The sequence below is a fragment of the Trachypithecus francoisi genome, unplaced genomic scaffold, assembly GCF_009764315.1.
Source record: "Trachypithecus francoisi isolate TF-2019V2 unplaced genomic scaffold, Tfra_2.0 Lachesis_group8, whole genome shotgun sequence".
NCBI classification, from domain to species: Eukaryota; Metazoa; Chordata; class Mammalia; order Primates; family Cercopithecidae; genus Trachypithecus; species Trachypithecus francoisi.
The window spans coordinates 9448011-9462411 of NW_022681473.1; the positions used below are offsets into that span (position 1 = coordinate 9448011).

Here is a 14401-nt window from a genome sequence, read left to right on the forward strand (position 1 = left end):
CTGGGCGCTGGGGCTCATGCCTATAATCCCAGCACTTTGGGAGGCCAAAGTGGGTGGATCACCTGAGGTCAGGAGTTCCAGACCAGCCTGGTCCAACATGGTGAAACTCCGTCTCTACTAAAAATACAAAAATTAGCTGGGCATGGTGGTGGGTGCTTGTAATCCCAGCTACTTGGGAGGCTGAGGCAGAATTGCTTGAACCCAGGAGGCGGAGGTTGCAGTGAGCTGAGATCATGCCATTGCACTCTAGCCTGGGCAACAAGAATGAAACTCCATCTCAAAAAAAAAAAAAAAGTTCTCAGAAACAGCTTGGCCTTCCCTGAACCAGGCTCTCAATAGTATCCTGCAGCTGTCCAGGCTTTTGACCTGCTGCCTGCCCTCAGAACAGAAACCCAGCTCTTCCCCTCCACTGGCCCACCACCCGGGAGGCCCAGACAGCCTTTGAACTAGCACAAGGTCCTGGTTCCTTTCGCTTAAAGAACAGCAGGATCCAAAGCCTGCCCTCACAAGATGAGGACTCAGGCAGCAGCTGAGAGGCAGGGTTTTTTTTTTCTCATTGGAGACTCTAAATTTGATGAAGGAATCCAAAGCGCGGAAAGGTAAAGCAACAAACTTGAGGTCACACAGCAAGTCAGTGCTGGGCCCAGGACAAAGCATGGAATGGGAGGATAGCCAAAGCCTCCAGGGAAGGGCCCGAAGCTGTGGGGCTCTGCACACGAATGGGGTGAGGTCCCCGAGGTACAGATTAGGCACCCATTTTATAGGCCAGGTCACAGAGCTGGTTCACAAAATCCCTGCCCAGAGTGTGGCCCCAAGTGGCAGGAAGGAGTGAGAGAAGGCCTCCAATCACTTCCTAAGCAGTGGAATCATAGGGAGAACTTACTGTCATCAACCAGTATGATGATGGGGTGGGGAATGCCTCAGTTTCTCCCACCCCTGAGGGCCTACAGGACTACAGTTCCCAGGGCCCCGTGCTGCAGGCTAGCGGCCTCCCGCCAATGCTGGCCTGTAACCTGAGCATCCCTCTCCAAAAGGTCACTTCAGAGCTCCTTGAGGGACAGCAACAGGGGGAGCCCAGAGCTGCTCAGTTTCAGTGGGGGTGGAGTGAGGGCTGTGGCCCTGCCTCACACAACCTCCCTCACACCACCAGGGTCGTGGGCCCCTTTCTCGAAGGGCCCCCTGTCTTGAAGACATTCTGCTAGTTGCACCTTTTCTGTAAGGAGACACTGACTTGGCTCCTGCACCGCAGCCTGCAGGGGGTCCTGGTTCCTTTTACCACAACACATGGCCTCCCATCCTGGTTCAGCCACTGACAGACAGCTAGCCGATCCAGCACTCTGCCTGCTCTTTCTTGTATCCAACCCTGCAAAAGGCAGGGACAAGGGACAGAAGACCCGTGTGCAAGGCCTGGAGGAAGTGGGTCAGCACAGGCCTATGAACAAGCCAGGCCAGTCTTGGCGGCCCAAGTGGAGCTCACCTCTCCCTCCCCTCTGCCCTCCTTCCTTTACCCTCAAAATAGCTCCCTGAGCTGCCAGGCCAAGACCCTCCCATTGCAGGGGAGGCGGGGCGTGCTGCCCAGAGCCAGGCTTTAAATCCCCTTGAGGCTGGGGAGCTCTACTCCCTGGCTGGAGGCAGTGCTGAGGCTGCCGTCCCCTCCACCATCAGTCCAATCCGGCCCGCCCTCCTGCAGCCATGTCCCGGCCCCTGTCAGACCAGGAGAAAAGAAAGCAAATCAGTGTGCGTGGCCTGGCCGGCGTGGAGAATGTGACTGAGCTGAAAAAGAACTTCAACCGGCACCTGCATTTCACACTCGTAAAGGACCGCAATGTGGCCACCCCACGAGACTACTACTTTGCGCTGGCCCATACCGTGCGTGACCACCTCGTGGGGCGCTGGATCCGCACGCAGCAACACTACTACGAGAAGGACCCCAAGGTGCTGCTGGGGACACCTGGGGTGGGGGTATGGGATGGAGGCACTGCCAGGGAGCTGGGGATCTTGATATAAGTGGCTGCCCCTCGTCACTCTAGGTTCTTGGGGTTGGAGAATCCAGGGGTGCCAGGCACAAGTGGTGCTGGGACAATCTGAGGGAGAAACCTGGGGCGGGGCTGGGGGTCAGGGAGCTCTGAGCAGGTGGTCTGGCTGCAAAAGTGCCCACTTGGAGAAGGTTGGAGGGGGTGCTGGTGGGCAGGATGGCACCTGTGGCCTGGCTGGGCCCAGGTGGAAGGACATGTCAGTTGCTGCATGTATGCGTGGTGTGCCTGTGCAGCAGGAGGGGCTGGGGCAGCTCGGGTGGCAGAGATCAAGTGTCCGGTGGGGTCACTGGTAAATGTCAGCAACCTGACACCCCTCGGTGGGGAGTGGGGGAGGGGCAGGCAGATGGGGCCCAGGAGGGGACCCAGGCAACCAGAAGACCAGGCACTGGCAGCATCCTAGTTTCTGGTGCCTCTGGGTCTCCTTGGGATTGAGGCTTGAGGGCCAAGGGGAACTGGGCAGTGCAAGGATGGGAGGTGACAGTCTCTAGCCCAGTCTCTAGCCACTGTGTGACCTTGAGCAAATGACCTTTTTCTCTGGGCCTTGGCCTTGCCCTCCTGGGGAGCTCTTGGAGGCGCTTCTGCATGTCCTGGCGCCCTGCTGGGCTGTGCGGGGGCGTGTGTGCAGGGGGAAGGGGTTCCCACTCTCCCGAGCACCTCAGTCCCTGAAGTGGGTATGGCCAGCGCCATTTCCCAGATGAGGAAACTGAAGCCAAAGAGAGTGATTTGTTCAAAGTCAGAGGAATGCTGGGACCAGAACCTTACCCGTTGGGCCCCAAAGCCTGAGACAGGGAGAAACAAACTGGGGACAGGGATGGGACTGCTGAGCAGGGCAGGCGGGCCAGAGGTCCAGGTGGGGCTGGGTCTGGCTGAGTGTTGGTGTGTGGCCCTGACCCCATTCCCTGCCCGTCCGTCTCTCTGGGCAGAGGATCTACTACCTGTCTTTGGAATTCTACATGGGACGGACGCTACAGAATACCATGGTGAACCTGGCCTTAGAGAATGCGTGTGACGAGGCCACCTACCAGGTGTGTGTGGGGTGGGGCAAGCCATGGGGACTGGGGGATTCCCCTGCTGACACTTGACCCTGACCACTGTCACCCTCACCCCTCCAGCTGGGCCTGGACATGGAGGAGCTGGAGGAAATTGAGGAGGATGCGGGGCTGGGCAATGGGGGCCTGGGCCGGCTGGCAGGTAAGTGGACAGGGCCATGAGGGTGGAGCGGGCCAATGGGGTCCTCCGTGCTGGGTCCCTGACACCTGCCTCCCTGCACACCCCCAGCCTGCTTTCTTGACTCCATGGCAACACTGGGCCTGGCCGCCTATGGCTACGGGATTCGCTATGAGTTTGGGATTTTTAACCAGAAGATCTCCGGGGGCTGGCAGGTGAGCAGCCTTGGCTCTAACCTTGTGGGGTCTAGTCAGGATGAGGAAGACCCCCACTTGTTTATTATCTCTGAATAGGTCCGAAACAGCCCCCCAAGCTCTGTGGAAAGCATCCTTGCTGCTCCCCACCCCCCAACCCAAAGCCAGCTGGTGTCCCTGAAACAGGTGGTCCATGTCCCACTGGATAGCCCAGCAGACCAGGGGCTGACCTCAGAGCCCCTAACTTATACTGTGTAGGGTACACGGGCCCACAGCCCCTGCCCTGCCCCACCGTGCACTGTGGTGTGAATGCCTGCACTGATACTGCTGGCCTTTCTCCCTGACCTGCCTTGGGTGCAGATGGAGGAGGCTGATGACTGGCTTCGCTACGGCAACCCCTGGGAGAAGGCCCGTCCCGAGTTCACACTACCCGTGCACTTCTACGGCCATGTGGAGCACACCAGCCAGGGTGCCAAGTGGGTGGACACACAGGTAAGGATGAAGCTGGGGGTCAGGGGAGCTCAGAGAAGGGGAGGGAAGAGAAGGAAGCCCAGAGAGGAAGCAGGACCCAGTGTATTTTACAACTGAGGATGCTGAGACTCAGAGAGGTTAAGTGACTTACTCAAAGTCACACAGCTGAAGCCAGGAAAGACTGGATACAGGGACACAGGGGAGCCAGTCTAAGTACTGAGGCTGGAAGGGGAGAGAGGCTGCCCTGCTCCCCCAGCGTCCCCCCATGACCTGGCTCCACTACACACCATGAGATTTATCAAAGGACCATCTTGGTGACTTGAGTCTGCCCTGAACATCTTGATAGCAGCAGCCCAGAAAGGGGGACAGGAGAAAATTGGGACCTTCTGAAAAGAATTCACTCACCACACAGCAAGTTAGAGGAATCCTGAAACCAAACCAAATCTGGACACAGTGACTCACGCCCGTAATCCCAGCACTTTAGGAGGCCGAGGCGATAGGATGGCTTGAGTTCAGGATTTCAAGACCAGCCTGGGCAACACAGAGAGACCGTGTCTCTACAAAAAATTAAAAAAAAAATAGACTGGGGCAGTGGGTCATACCTGTAATCCCAGCAATTTGGGAGGTCAAGGTGGGCAGATTGCTTGAGCTCAGGAGTTCGAGACCAGCCTGGGCAACAGGGCAAAATCTGTCTACAAACAATACAAAAGTTAGCCGGGCATGATGATGTGCGCCTGTAGTCCCAGCTACTTGGGTGGCCGAAGTGGGAGAATTGCTGGAGCCCAGGAGCCTGGGTGACAGAGCCAGACCTCGTCTCAAAGAAAAAAATTTAAAAATTAGCCAGGGTGCTGGTGCATGCCTGTAGTCCCAGTTACTCCGAGGCTTCAGTGGGAGGATCATTTGAGTCCAGGATTTCAAGGCTGCAGTGAGCTATGATTGCACAACTGCACTCCAGCCTGCGTGACAGAGTGAGACTCTGTTTCAAAAATCAAAAAGACAAAAAACTGAAAACCTTAAAACCAAACCAGGTGTCCAAATCCCAGTTTAGGCCGGGCATGGTGGCTCACACCTGTAATCTCAGCACTTTGGGAGGCCAAGGCAGGTGGATCACCTGAAGTCAGGAGTTCAAGACCAGCCTGACCAATATGGTGAAACCCAGTCTCTACTAAAAACACAAAAACATCAGCCAGGCATGGTGGCACGTGCCTGTAATCCCAGCCACTCAGGAGGCTGAAGCCAGAGAATTGCTTGAATCTGGGAGGCAGAGGTTGCAGTGAGCCAAGATAGTGCCACTGCACTCCAGCCTGGTCAACAGAGTGAGGCTCCATCTCAAAAACAAACAAACAAAAAACAAATCCCAGTTTAGGCAATCTTCCTGCTGGAAGCTTCAGGTCATCGCCCCCCAGATGGGCTGCAGATAAACCACTAGGCTTTCAGAACTGAGCATTTGTTTGCTGTCATCCAGGTTAAGATGCAGTGGGGGCTGCTGGCAGCCCATGCCAGGTGCACATGGCAGCTGGCACAAGTGGCTGTGACTGGAAGGCAGGAGACCTGGCTCCCTCTGGTGCTGCCAGCCTAGCTGTGTGCTTGGGGATGGGTCCCTCCCCTTTCTGTGTGTCAGCTCCCACCCTGCTCCAATCAGGGTGACTGAGTGTGGGGAGGGAGGGCGATGCCCCTTAAAAGGGCTCCCTTGGAGGACTGAATGTACCCCTGGCACCGTGGTAGCAGACAATTACTGATGTGTGCTAGTTATGGAAGGCGGGGCAGAATTAGTCACCGTGAATTAGCCCTGTGGTCAACCAGACATGAGACCTTTGGATGGACTTGACCTCTGTGACCCCTTCAGCCTGGCCCTGGGTTTCCCGACCCCTCTCATGAATCCACAGTGTCCTCTAGCTTTTGCTCAGGCCAGGCTGGCCAGCCCAGCCCCCATTGCGGCAGAGTGGTCGCCAACAGAGCCCCTTCTGGGCTCCGGGCTTATCACCTGCCTCCTTCCATTCTCCTCACCACCGTCTGCCCAGGCAGGGCTTATGGGTGTCAGGGAGGTGTTGGGGGTGTCTTTGCTCTAGATGAGGTCCAGGGAGACTACGGGCTTTGCTCATGGTTACCCAGCTCGTCGATGCTAGTGTCAGGACGAGAGCCTGTGTCTGCAGAGTGCAGGGATAAAGTCTTGATTCCCAGCCCTGAGGGGAGGGAGGCAATTGCCCGGGCTGGCCAGCTCCCGACAGGATTGCCCCCACAGGTGGTACTGGCCATGCCCTACGATACGCCTGTGCCTGGCTATCGCAACAACGTTGTCAACACCATGCGCCTCTGGTCTGCCAAGGCTCCCAATGACTTCAACCTCAAGGACTGTGAGTTCATCCGCTGGTAGCCAGCAGCCCCAGCCTGCCCGCTGGCCACGCCCAGCACAGGCCTTACCCTGTCCCCACTTTCGTCCCTCAGTCAACGTCGGTGGCTACATCCAGGCTGTGTTGGACCGAAACCTGGCAGAGAACATCTCTCGTGTCCTGTACCCCAATGATAATGTGCGTCACCCCCTGGGCTGGGGGCTGGAACCCTGAGTCCTTGGGAGCGGGAGTCAGGGAGAGCTGGGGAGGGACACTTGCTGGTGCCCTAGTCACACCCAGGGCATATTGCTGGCCTTGTGCATCCTGTACCCCCACCTCAAGTCTTTTGAGTGCAAGGACACCTGAGTCCTGAGGAAAGTGGGTTAGTGAAGGGCACTTTGGAGGGGCTGTTCCCTGGTGACACCCACAACACACTCAGTTCTTGTGCACCTCTTCCTGACACTGTCTCTCGCCACTAGTTCTTGGTGGAGGAAAGGCCCCTGGGTCCCAGAGAGGGGGACGGCTCAGGACTCAGGGGTCCCGGTATGGGTGGGAGTCCCTCCTGGCCACACCCACTGCAGCTTTAGGCCACGCCCCCACCACCCTGACTCACGCTGCCTCGTGCTGTGCCCAGTTCTTCGAAGGGAAGGAGCTGCGGCTGAAGCAGGAGTATTTCGTGGTGGCCGCCACCCTCCAGGACATCATCCGTCGTTTCAAGTCCTCCAAGTTCGGCTGCCGGGATCCCGTGCGCACGAACTTCGATGCCTTCCCAGATAAGGTAGCATGAGCATGGAGGGTGCCTCTGTGACCGGACAGTGTGTGCCAGGCCTCTCCCTCCAGCCTCAGCCTGCCTGCCCCATGTAATAGATAAGGGAGTGGAGGATGGGAGTGTGGGAGGGTCAGTTGCTCAGGATCCACAATCCACAGGCTCATAATCTGGACTTCCCTCCTCCTCCTGCCCCACTCCCCCATTCCTCCCAACCCCGTGAGCGCCTGCCTGCCTCTGCCCACAGCCCAGTCACAGAACCGTGCTGGGCTCTCTGGGGGCCTCCAAATGGCACAAGACAGTGACCATAGCATGGAATGTGGTTTGGAGCCCAGACTGACTCCTCCCTCTACCCCAGGTGGCCATCCAGCTCAATGACACCCACCCCTCCCTGGCCATCCCCGAGCTGATGAGGATCCTGGTGGACCTGGAGCGGATGGACTGGGATAAGGTGGGCTTCAGGGCCCCTCTGCCCCATCTGATGCTCTCTGCTTCAGAGTTCCCTTCCCAGTTTGGGAGCGTGGGAGGATATGAGTGGAGTGAACAGATTGGAGCCTGAGGCCAGAGGGACCATCCTGGAACCTGGCACTGCAGTGTGGGGGGACCCACTGGGCTGCATAGTGTGTGAGGAGACCCACTGGGCTGAGGTCAGCATCCTGACTGCCCACCTGTGTGCCAGGCATGGGATGTGACAGTGAGGACCTGTGCCTACACCAACCACACGGTGCTGCCCGAGGCCCTGGAGCGCTGGCCGGTGCACCTCTTGGAGACGCTGCTGCCGCGGCACCTCCAGATCATCTACGAGATCAACCAGCGCTTCCTCAACGTGAGTCGGGAGGCTTGGGGGACACTGTGGGGGTGAGGGGGAGGACACCCAGTATGGGCCTGGGAGTTGGGGCGTCCAGCCAGGGCCCTGAGACTCTGGGGCAGTGGTGGCTCTGGGCAGAGCTCTGGGGGTATGGGGCTGGGGACTGGGGACTGGGGTTTCTGGGTCTGGTCCTAGCTCTGGGCTCTCTGGGCACAGCGGGTGGCAGCCACATTCCCAGGGGACGTAGACAGGCTGCGGCGCATGTCGCTGGTGGAGGAGGGCGCGGTGAAGCGCATCAACATGGCACACCTGTGCATCGCGGGTTCGCACGCTGTCAACGGCGTGGCACGCATCCACTCCGAGATCCTCAAGAAGACCATGTGAGCCCCGCTTTGCAGACCCCGCCCCCTCCAGGCCCCACCCACTCCACGCCCCTGTCACAAGAAGCTCCGCCCTTCACCGACCGCTCTCTGTTCTCTGGCTCCTGGCGCCTTTCACAGGTGGTGTCATTCTTACAAGCACAGCAGCCCCTTCCAGTGCCACCCTGTCCTGAGATGATCCCCTCTCACACACAGCACCCCCAGCCTTCCCCAGGTCTGCATTCCCTGCATCCCCTTTCAGCAAGACACCAGGGTAGGGGTCCCAGGGCAGAGGCCTTCATCGTACAGGGGCGAGTGGTGACCTTCGTCCAACCTCATCCTGCAGCTTCAAAGACTTCTATGAGCTAGAGCCTCATAAGTTCCAGAATAAGACCAACGGCATCACCCCTCGGCGCTGGCTGGTTCTGTGTAACCCCGGGCTGGCAGAGGTCATTGCTGAGGTGAGAGGCCACCATAGGGCCAGCAGAGTCAACATGGGTCCCTGCAGGGATCAGCTGGGTATGGTCGTGTAGGTGATTCACTGAGGCTGAAATCCCTCCTGAACTGTGTTCCCCAAGCCTCGCATCCGCCTGGAGGAGGGACACCATCTTATTTGCATGAGGGTGCTCTGTGTGCTAATGGAGGCCCTGGCTGTGGAGGTGAACCCAGCAGAGGTCACAGTCTAATGGAGGGAGTCATCCATGGGTCACATCTGAAGTGAGCCTGGAAGGGGGCAGATATCTGGTAGGGAAGGCGCAAGGTCATGCTGGCGTCAGGAAAAGGCCAGGAAGCCAGGAAGGCCTGCTGGGGTCAGATGGGGTCAGCCATCAGAGCTCAAGGACGGGAGGGGAGGAAGGTGCATGGATGCCCCGTGCCCCATCTGGGAGGCTGGAGGAGGAGGGGCTGGGAGGGCCCCCCAGAGCAGCCTGCTGGGTGGAGGGGGCTTGGCCGACCTGGAAAGGGTCCCTTCTGTGTTGAGAGGAGGGAGGACAGGGGGATGGGCTTGGCTGAGAGCCATCTTCCCACAGCGCATCGGGGAGGACTTCATCTCCGACCTGGACCAGCTGCGCAAATTGCTCTCCTTTGTGGATGATGAAGCTTTCATTCGGGATGTGGCCAAAGTGAAACAGGTGGGGAGAGCTGCAACGTGGGACAGCTGTGCTGTGTGGAGAGCGCTGGAGGGGGCCAGATGTCTGGGTCAGGTGTGGCAAATAGAGCTCATCTCTCCTGCCAGCCCAGGCCGTTGGTGGAAGTTGGCTGGAGTCTGCGGTGGGAAGGCATCATCTGACCTCATGTGAACAGTGCTGATGTTGATTAGCAATGTCTACCCTGGTGCGGGAGTGGACAGAAGTAGCCAGTGAGCCTCCTGGCAGCCATCCTTCTGGGGCTGAGTGAATGGAGTGTGGACTGTAGGATTTCCTGAGGCTGTGGCCTGTTGGTGAGCCCTTCCCTGTCTCTGCCTCCAGGAAAACAAGTTGAAGTTTGCTGCCTACCTAGAGAGGGAATACAAAGTCCACATCAACCCCAACTCACTCTTCGACATCCAGGTGAAGCGGATTCACGAATATAAACGACAGCTCCTCAACTGCCTCCATGTCATCACCCTGTATAATCGTGAGTGGCAGCCACTCTACCCTGTCTCTCAGGGCTCCCCCGTGTTCCTGAGGCATAGTACATGCTGCCCACCCAACATCTCCTTTGGCCTTGGGACTACTCTCGGGGCATGGAATTATCCCCATTTCACAGATGGGCAAACTGAGGCTCAGAGAGGGGAAAGTGACACTCACATAGCAAGTGATTTTCTGAGTCAGGCCTACTGTCTCCCAGCCCAGCCTCTGTCAGGAGCTACTACCCAGAGGGAAAAGTAGGCCTACTGGATCCCTCTCGTTTCTCCACAGGCATCAAGAGGGAGCCCAATAAGTTTTTTGTGCCTCGGACTGTGATGATTGGAGGGAAGGTGAGAAGCCAGGCTCCAGCCCTGGGCTCCCATCCTTTGATATATCCAGGTTGAGGTCAGCCCAGCTGAGTTGCAGGATAGGGGGTGGGGGGCCAGGCAGTAGACTTGACCCCACACTTTGTCCCCTCAGGCTGCACCTGGGTACCACATGGCCAAGATGATCATCAGACTCATCACAGCCATTGGGGATGTGGTCAACCATGACCCGACCGTGGGTGACCGCCTCCGTGTCATCTTCCTGGAGAACTACCGAGTCTCACTGGCTGAGAAAGGTGGGTGCTGCCAACAGGGACCCTAGGGAGGCTCTGACTAGTTCAGTCTCAGGAAGAGGCATCAGTCATCTCTTCCTGGGATACTTGTACTTGAAAGAAGAATCTGGAGAGGGCAATGCTTAAACCATGAGGAAGCCAGGCGTGGTGGCCAACGCCTGTAATCCCAGCACTTTGGGAGGCCAAGGTGGGTGGATCACCTGAGGTCAGGAGTTCAAGACCAGCCTGGCCACCATGGTGAAACCCCATCTGTACTAAAAATACAAAAATCAGCCGGGCGTGGTGGCGGGCACCTATAATCCCAGCTACTCGGGAGGCTGAAGCAGGAGAATCACTTGAACTTGGGAGGCGGAGGTTGCAGTGAGCTGAGATTGTGCCACTACACTCCAGCCTAGGCAACAAAAGCAGAACTCCATCTCAAAAAGCAAAACAAGACAAAACAAAACAAAGCAAAAACCCCATGAGGATGCCCTCTCATGGTGGGCTTTCAGGCAGTACACGGTGAAATTACCTTCAAATCTGCAAGGTGGGGAAATCCAGGTTGGACCTAGATGGTCAAGAATCAACAAGAGGTGGAGGACAGTGGGGGTGCGGTGTGAGAGGCAGGCTTAGCGGGTGAAGACTGGGAGTTTGGGGTGGAGCGACTCTGAGTCCGGCTATGCCTGGGGCCAGCCTAATCCGAGAGTCCCCAGCTGGTGTGAGGGTCTTCCCTGAGTTGACTTGTCCCCCTCCTGCCACCCCACAGTGATCCCAGCTGCAGACCTGTCTGAGCAGATCTCCACTGCGGGCACTGAGGCCTCAGGCACCGGCAACATGAAGTTCATGCTCAACGGGGCTCTGACCATTGGCACCATGGACGGGGCCAATGTGGAGATGGCAGAAGAGGCTGGAGAGGAAAACTTCTTCATCTTTGGCATGCGGGTGGAGGATGTGGATAAGCTTGACCAAAGAGGGTATGGGGGTCAGGGTTCACGGGCAAAAGACACTCAGGTGTGGCTGCTCAAGGGTGGTGCTGGGAGCAAGAGGCATGTCTGGAAAGACTGGTTCAGGCCCAGCAAGGTCTTGGTCATGGCCAGCAGGATTCTGGGAAACTTTAGACGGTGCTTACAGCAAATAAGCTTAATGAAATGGGAAAAGAAAGAAGTAACACAGAACCAAAGGAAAAGGAAGAGAATATTATACCAACCCTAAGAGATAATATTGTTTGGGAAATGGAAGTAAAAAAATCCTTGCTCCCTGGAAGTCATGGGCAAAAGGAAATATGGGCACAGTAGTTACAAGGGGCCTATGGTCAGAAACAGTTCTTCAGAGGAGACCTCGTGATCCACCCGCCTCAGCCTCCCAAGTGCTGGGCTTACAGGGGTGAGCTACTGTGCCTGGCCTATTTATTTTTATTTTTTTGAGACAGAGTTACTCTGTCACCTAGGCTGGAGTGCAATGGCATGATCTTGGCTCACTGCAACCTCCGCCTCCCAGGTTTAAGTGATTCTTTCACCTCAGCCTCCCGAGTAGCTGGGATTACAGGCATCCACCGTTACGTCCAGCTAATTTTTGTAGTTTTGTAGAGATGGGGTTTCACCATGTTGGCCAGGCTGGTCTGGAACTCCTGACCTCAAGTAATCCGCCTGCCTCGGCTTCCCAAAGTCCTGGGTTTACAGGCATGAGCCACCGCGGCCTGCTTGAATCCTGGAGAGAGATTTTCCATGTTATTAGTCTTCAAAAATATTTTAAATGTTTGTATAACATTCCATCCTATGAGCATGTCACAACTTATTTAATCAATTCCATATGGCTGGACACTGAGGTTGATTTCCGGTTTGTTAAATATTATTGTGATGAACAACCTTTTAACATCTACGTCCACGTCTGATGACTTCCTTAAGATAATTATCGGAAAGGCAATATTTCTGAGTTAAAAAGTATGAGTTCTTAAGGCTCTTGATACAGATTGCCAAACTGCTTTCCAGAAAGTTTCTCCCAGTTTACACTCCCACAACAGCTTCCCAGAGTTGGCACTAAACACTGAAAGGAGTTTCTCCTGTGAGGCTTCACTAGAAAGCTGGCTGTCCCATGGGCAGGAGGGAGCTGTGAGATGTTGTGATCGCGGTCCCCCATGCCCAGAACTAGGCCTAGAAGAACCCTCTGGCTGCAGGATGGAGACAGTGCTGGAGGCAGCAGATGGGGGACCACTGTGGGGGCTGACACCGTAATGCAGGGAGAGTCGCCTGAGAGTCGCATGAGGGGACAGGGATTAGAGACTTTGTGGGGAGCCCTGGTTTCTGATTGGAAGGGTTAAGGTTTGAGACTGGCCTGTGGAGCACTTTGAGCCGTGGTGAGGGCGCTGAGGGTCAGCTGAAGGGTTATCTTTTTTTTTTTTTTTTTCTTGAGAAGGAGTCTCGTTCTGCTGCCCAGGCTGGAGTGCAATGGCATGATCTCGGTTCATTGCAATCTCTGCCTCCCGGGTTCAAGTGATTCTTCCCCCTCAGCCTCCCGAGGAACAATTAGGATTACAGACACACACTACCACACCCGGCTACTTTTTGTATTTTTGTAGAGACCAGGTTTCACCATGTTCGTCAGGCTGGTCTTGATCTCCTGACCTCAGATGATCTGCCCCCCTCAGCCTCCCAAAGTGCTGGGATTACAGGCATGAGCCACCGTGCCCAGCCCAGTTGAAGGGTTGTACCTGTTAGCTGCTCTTGCAGTCCGAGGGCAAGGCCAGATGTGGACTTGGGTACTGGAGGAGAAAAGCCATTTTGGAGCAAACAAACCGGTTAAGAGACAGCAGTGGCATGTGGAAGGAAAAGGGCTTGTTCGGGGGCCTTGGCTCTAACACTTAGCTTTGTGTATCCTCCGGGCCTCAGTTTCCTCATTCACAAAGGAGGAATGAAAAGCTGAGCAGAGAAGGGGAGTTGCAGGGAGGCCCTCCGGGGTGTGTGTGGCAGCCCTGGGGAGCAGCAGGCTGGGCCTGGGTTTTGACCCTGGGGCATGGGACTTCTCAGCTTTTCTCTGGAAGAAGAGTCAGGAACCCCTTTCTGGGTAGCTGACTGCAGCTCTGTCCTGGCAGGTACAATGCCCAGGAGTACTATGACCGCATTCCTGAGCTTCGGCAGGTCATTGAGCAGCTGAGCAGTGGCTTCTTCTCCCCCAAACAGCCCGACCTGTTCAAGGACATTGTCAATATGCTTATGCACCATGACCGGTGAGCTGGCTGGCCTGGGAATCACGCAGGTGGGGCTGCTGGGTGGATCGAGGCTCAGGTTTGTGGTGGGGAAGCTGGACAGGGGTCCTGGCAGTTGAAGCCAGGAACCTTTGGAAGCAGCATGACCCTCCAGGTCCCCAGCTGTCCACTGGGACAGCGCAGGCTTGGCCCTTGACCTCATAGAACTTAACCTAGCCCCTAAAGGAATAGCACATGCCTACCCTTTCCCCTCCAGGTTTAAAGTCTTCGCAGATTATGAAGACTACATTAAATGTCAGGAGAAAGTCAGTGCCTTGTACAAGGTGAGGGGTCCTGGGCCAGGGGTTGGCAGGGCTTTCCTGGCCCTGGTTGGGATGAGGCAAAAGGTGGAGATCCTGCCAGCAGAGTGAACCAGAGCTTCCCTTTGACCTGCAGAACCCAAGAGAGTGGACGCGGATGGTGATCCGGAACATAGCCACCTCTGGCAAGTTCTCCAGTGACCGCACCATTGCCCAGTATGCCCGGGAGATCTGGGGTGTGGAGCCTTCCCGCCAGCGCCTGCCAGCCCCGGATGAGGCCATCTGAGCCTCCAGTCCAGACCCCAAACCAGCCCTTGAGCCTGTCAGAATCCCCTGGGCCAGCCCCAGCGCCTCATGCAGAGGGTGGGGTACTGGAGTTAGATCTCTAAGCCCCCTCCTGGAAGTCTCATTTTCCCCACTCTCAATGTCCCAGTGTCCAGCGTGACTAAGGACACGGGCCCCCTTCCATCCTCGGGCTCCCGGTCCCCTCCTATTTATGGGGTCTGACCAACTGCACCCACTCCCCAATAAACTGATTCTCCTTGGGAGCGTCCTTACTTCTTG

The 14401-nt window shown here is 56.6% G+C and overlaps 1 protein-coding gene across 1 annotated transcript; it reads left to right on the top strand.

The window, feature by feature from the left end:
* Positions 1-1159: 1159 nt before the first annotated feature.
* Positions 1160-14394, top strand: PYGM (glycogen phosphorylase, muscle associated). Its single transcript, XM_033207268.1, has 20 exons — positions 1160-1935; positions 2960-3061; positions 3149-3227; positions 3315-3418; positions 3758-3889; positions 6111-6222; positions 6314-6396; positions 6833-6976; positions 7323-7415; positions 7644-7790; positions 7989-8152; positions 8478-8592; positions 9160-9261; positions 9598-9745; positions 10030-10088; positions 10219-10360; positions 11103-11310; positions 13425-13559; positions 13795-13861; positions 13974-14394. The coding sequence occupies exons 1-20, from the start codon at positions 1693-1695 to the stop codon at positions 14121-14123; spliced, it is 2529 nt and encodes an 842-aa protein (XP_033063159.1). The 5' UTR covers positions 1160-1692; the 3' UTR covers positions 14124-14394.
* Positions 14395-14401: the final 7 nt, after the last annotated feature.